The 6,000-nt window shown below is 37.8% G+C and overlaps 1 protein-coding gene across 1 annotated transcript in view; it reads right to left on the minus strand.

Moving 5' to 3' along the window:
* LOC140155778 (cullin-4A-like) overlaps window positions 1–6,000 on the minus strand; it is a 28,182-nt gene extending 22,182 nt beyond the window's left edge. Inside the window, exon 1 of the mRNA XM_072178739.1 lies at window positions 5,594–6,000. Within this exon, the coding sequence (XP_072034840.1) occupies window positions 5,594–5,885 (292 nt within the window). The 5' untranslated portion in view covers window positions 5,886–6,000. The remainder of the gene's footprint in view (window positions 1–5,593) is intronic.

Raw genomic sequence — 6,000 nt, forward strand, 5'->3', positions numbered from 1 at the left:
GTTCAGTATAGGCGCTTTCACATGACTTTCGTTTCATCACTTATTGACAGTAGCCTGCCTATTATAGCGTTAATACGCTGTCAAGTCAGTTACCGATTAGGTACCTCTCGATGAATAGCGTGTCGGGAACTCCAATTGGCACAAAGGAATAGGCGTTACAGTCTCTTTATGTAGGGTGTATTCACCATCAGTGATGCCTAAATAACCACACACAAGCAACTGGACATCATGAAAGTAAAGCGCATTTTAGCTAAAATGGTTTAAAATTTAGCATGGGAAAATGTCGAGTCATGCTAAATGGCAAGCCATGATTAGGACTTAGGAGGTGAACAAACTTTTTGTGATCCAAAAAATGCAAATTTGGGCAATAAAAAGGCGACATACTTTTGGTCGTAAGTTTGTAATTATTTAACCTGCAGACATGGTTGAACCATCATTTTTTAAAGAAAATTGTCATCTTTTATTTTATTGCATTTTGATTTTGAAGGAGATATTTTAAACTTCAAAATATTATGATTCTACCTATCATTGTCTTACAAATATTACAACTCTAATCAACAAGTAATCATTAAGTCCATAAATCCTAATTTAAAAGCCGTCATTTTGAATTTGAATTTATTATTTGTACATTAAATGTATGGCGGCGCTATAACCCTTGATAACTACTGCTGACTGAATTGAGACACCCTGATTTGGCCGATTGCCTATCAACCATGAGGCCCATACAAACACCGTCATCATGGACGAAGAATGTAGTGCGATGGACTTGAGACTCCGTTTATCGACGTGAGGACAGTGACAAAAACTAAGTTTTGATATAAATACGCTGTTTACGTAGCCTATATCGCTGGCCATCGTTGGTGGCAGCAGCATTTTTCTGCAATATTATATTGCGGGAATAATTTGATTCTTGCAAATCAACTTGTTTGCGAGAATCAACTACACCCCTGGCCAATTCTGTGCATAATTTTGCATTTTTCTCAAAAATTATAACGCATTCATTGGTGACAAGTAAGATATTTATATTATAGGGGCAAGGACTACAACTACTGCACTGAATATTCCGCAACTCAAGGAGAGTAGTTATTGATTTATTGATCAAATACTGGGTTTCCCTCATTTTTGACTGTAACTCCACAACTGCTGTCTGTGCTGAAATAAATTTACCAGTGCAGTAGTTGTAGTCCTTGCCCCTATAATATACCTTACTTGTCACCAATGCACTATAATTTTTGAGAAAAATGCAAAAATAGGCACAAAATTGGGCCCCCTAAGTTGACACTTTCATCAACAATAAAACCAGACATAAGTCCGCACTGTTCTTTAAAGGTCTCTCCGATTTCCCCACCAATGGTGCAAGGAGATCCACCACAATTTGGCAGAGTTGTAAGTTAGTGAACCACAACTGGAAACTATGGGACGAAGAGGACAAACGGCCTTATGGATTTTAGGCAATCCATAAAACTTGGGGACATCCAATGATGTAGGAAGGTGGGAATGTCAATAGCGCCACTGTCCCTTAACGATTGTAAAACTTGCACCAGTTGATTACGATACATAGGTGTGGGGTCACGTTGGAATCACTGAGAAGTTCATAAGCTTTCTCCACATAGATTTTCTTATAGCACTACAGTTGTTCTGCCTTTGTCAATAGGAAGAACAAGAATGGATGAATCTGCCTTAAGATCACGAAGGGCAGCCTTCTCACCTTCAGTGATGTTACATTTTGGAAGCTCTCAGTCCTTCAAAATGCGCATATACAGTTAAAATGAAATATTTCACATTTTAGTTGTAGTCTTTTTTATTAGTACATGTGTTCACTACACCTCCTCCACAGGGACTCTTACCTTCCCAGCATTGAATAATGCCAGTACCCATTTGTACACCTGTATGGGGAGAGGCAATAGGGCACATCATTGGTGATCTTTACTACAGTGATCGCTCCATCAGAGATCGTGCAAGATGGGATGCTTGGGCATGAAAATTACTCGCTAAACCCGGAAAGGTCTGGAAATTGGCGATCAACACGACTCAAAAATTCACCTTCAAAGCCACCAAGATACCCAGCTTGCGCAATATTGGAGCGTCGGAAGTCGGATCTACTATGAATGAAAATGACGTCACCTCAAAAGTGGAACTAGTATTATTTTAATATCATGTGATGAAAAAAATGAAAAATCAATTCACTTTCTTTTAACCGTTTTCACAACATGTGATTAGGCGATTCAAAATGGCAAACAAGCTGTGCTATATGCCCACTGCGATTACTTCACTACAGTGTGATCTACGTGGTCGCAAATGTGTGGGTGCCTATATCATCAGAATGGTCAACAATTATAAGAGTGATTCAAACAACTTGAATAGGCAATTAAAAAGCTGTGAAGTGTTCCCATGCATGCATGTGCATTTTTTGTCCAGTCCAGTTCAGGCCCAGATCCCAAAAAAAGATCATCAATGTCAGTAAATCGAATGAATATTTTGTTCTGGGACTAATTATTCGAACTAGACTGGTTCACTGACTGCACCAACTGTGGCATCCTTAGGCCATGGGAATGAAAGTTTTAGATTTGCATCCACCACCCGCATGCTTCCAAAACCTACTGCATGAAATTATTTTAAAAAATTCATTATTTCCACAATAACAAGGAAAGGCTCTGAAACAATGATTTCAAATTCTGGATCAACAAGCTGCTTGTGAATGCTTTATTTATTAATTTTAAATGCAAATAATCGGCAGGTCCTCCCTAGTGCTAGATCATGTCTGTTTATTAGTATACCACTACTAGAATAGCTTTGATCTGTACATAAATCATGAAATGACATGAACAAATTAAAAAAAGACGTATGAATAATGAAAAATGGCCGCATGCTATTTGAAAAACTGACAGACGCAAATCTAAAACTAAGACTAAGAGTTTGAGAGTCCTGCCGATATTCACATGGCTAATCAAGTATTTTGCGTCCATGTCACATGCATACTGTGGACGCAGACAAAACTTTGAAATTTAATCATTAATTGATGATTAAAATAAGGAAATTTTTATTAAATTATATTTTAAGAAAATAAAAGCCCCAAAATTTTGACCTGCTAAGAATTGAAGTAAATTCTGCAATATTTGTAAATGCAACGTCAGGAAATCATGCACTTATTACATGCTTTCCGTAACGATCGCTGTTTGATGGGGAAGTCCCGATTGATTTGTTTACAAGCAAGCATGCTAGACTGACGATGTGCTGCTAACGTGCGGTTAATGTTTATTTTAAAATTATTTATCACAACCTGACAATTTCTGTTTTTTAAAAGTTTTCAGTTTATTTTCTCATAAATAATCTATGTTTCCTTTATTAGTAATCTTCTTTCGATGAAGAAAAGCAATTTTAAAGACAAAATCCAAAAGAGAACCTTTTTTTGTATTATTTGTGGCAGCGCGTGCAGGGTCTTAGCTAGAAATTGAGGGTTACCCGTCATTTGAATAAAATTGCCTGTCCTAATTAGACCTTTAAAACATTTACCAGACATCTATAGCCCATTGGGGGTTCAAAGAGTTCAAATATATGCTGATATGGCCTTGTTCTACAAATTGGGTTACTACAAAGGGCAATTTAGCTTCTCAAAACATACAATTTATAATATAGCATCTGTCAAAGGCATTAATTTTGCCCGTCCCAGGAGCAAACTGGCCGTCTAAAATGACGGCCAGACGGGTGGCTAGCTAAGACCCTGAGCGCGTGTTTTAGCTTTATAGCATCAACAACATGTTAATTTTAAAAAAGAAATGCGGAAGTAAAAGTACGAACATTTTCTAAAGATTAACAGACTTTGCGCATGTTTTTGCAGCTGTTTCTGACCACGCTTCGGACCAAAACTGACACAGAAATGAGAAAAATTATCATAGCGAATGGAGATGGAATATCACAGCAAAAATGCACTTTTATTTTATTTTAACAATCAACATTTGATGAGGTGTAGACCCGAGGTATGTCATGTATGTGTAACGTGTGTACAGGCCTATCGTGAATCTCAGATGGACGCACACAAATCTGTCTGGACGCAAGTTTTTGCAACCTTGTCAGCAAACTTGCGCCACTGGACCAGGCTTCCCGTTAGTGTGCGCCATTGCGCCCAGACGCGCATTTTACCAATTTGGACGCTAAGTTTCAGATGGCCGGTCGTATTTTGCGTCATCTCATAAGCATGTAGACGCAGACAAAACTTCAAAACTTAATCATTAATTGATGATAAAATTAAGAAATTTCCATTCTTTTATATTTCTAAAATAATAAAAGCCCCAAAATTTAACCAACCTGCTAAGAATTGAAGTAAATTCTGCAATATTTGTAAATGCAACGTCAGGAAATCTTGCACTTTTTGCATACTTTCCGTAACGTGGGTTTGATGGGGAAATCCCCCACTTCAGATGAAATTTGCTTTGTTTACTGGTGTGTCGGACTGACGATGTGCGGTTAATGTTTATTTAATTATTTATTACAACCTGACAATATTCAGAAATTTAATGTTTTAAGGGGTACTACACCCCTGTGGTAAATTTGTGACTATTTTTGCATTTTTCTCAAAAAATAATAAGACACCGTAACAAAAGTTATGTATATTGGGGCAAGGAATCCAATTACTACACTGAAATTTCAGTGACTCAAGACAAGCGGTTCAGTTATTATGATAGGAAATGAGGTACGCCCTAGCGGTACCTTATTTCTTGTCATAAATAATGAACCGCTTGTCTTGGGTCACTGAAATTCCAGTGTAGTAATTGATTCCTTGCCCCTATAATGTACATAACTTTTGTTACCACTGTGTTATTAGTTTTTGAGAAAAATGCAAAAATATACACAAATTTGTCGAGGGGTGTAGTACCCCCTTAAGTTTATTTTCTCATCAATAATCTGCCTTTCCTTTATTAATATTATTGTTACGATGAATAAAAGCAATTTTAAAGACAAAATCAAAATGATAACTTTTTATTTATTTATTGTGGCAGCACGTGATTTAGAAGTTTTAGCATCAACCACACATTAATCTTAAGAAGAAGTGCGAAACTACGAAAATGTGTTTTTGGCAGAGTTTGTGCATGTTTTTGCATATGTTTCTGACCACATTTCGGACCAAAACTGACACAGAAATGAGAAAATTTATTATAGCGACTGGAGATGGAATATCATGGAAAATGCATCTTTATTTTATTTGAACGACCGATGTTTGATGAGGTGTAGACCGCGGGGGCACGTGTAGCAACAAGGGATTGCCGGCCGTTCTGATCATGGCATGCCACAGCGCGTTTCCCGGTATGATTGATCATGAATTTCAGATGGACGCATAAATATTTGTCTGGATGCAAGTTTTTGCAACCTTGTCGGCAAACTTGCGTCCATATGGACGCACATTTTTTAAGCCTTAACGGGAAGCCTGCTACGGTTTTCCTTTTCGCTTGACCCCACCTGGGGTGTTGGAAAGTTTTAAAGCAGAAGCAGAAGCAGGACGCACATTTTTAAAACCTTAACAGGAACCCTGCCTGATTGGATTATCACACACAATTTTTATGATAAATTTATTTTATGTAACTGAAGCCTGGCTCACCTTTGAAATTCTTTATCACAAGCTTCTTTGAGCTACTGGGCTTGTTGTTAGCTAGAGGAGATGCTCTGCTGGTAAAACCATTATTAGGAGGGCTGAGGGCAGAAAAATTTGCCCGTTTTGGTGTTGCTTCACCCATTTTTTGACCACCACATGAGCTGTCCGTGTCAGAATCGGCTTTCGATCGTTTTCTTTCCGAGTGATGATGATTATTTTCTGAGGGTCTACGCTTCCTTGACGAACGATCAGAACTTGTTTTGAGAGCAGATTTCTTTTCAGCACTTGTGAGAGGCATGCATTACCCTGTAAATGGCCACAAAATGGCCTAATTGACGAAGAAAGTAAAACAACGACGACAACAAAACCAGAAAGTTTTGCTTTGGGATATAATATGGCAGCTTACTGTGCTA

The sequence above is a fragment of the Amphiura filiformis genome, chromosome 6 (genome assembly GCF_039555335.1).
Source record: "Amphiura filiformis chromosome 6, Afil_fr2py, whole genome shotgun sequence".
NCBI classification, from domain to species: Eukaryota; Metazoa; Echinodermata; class Ophiuroidea; order Amphilepidida; family Amphiuridae; genus Amphiura; species Amphiura filiformis.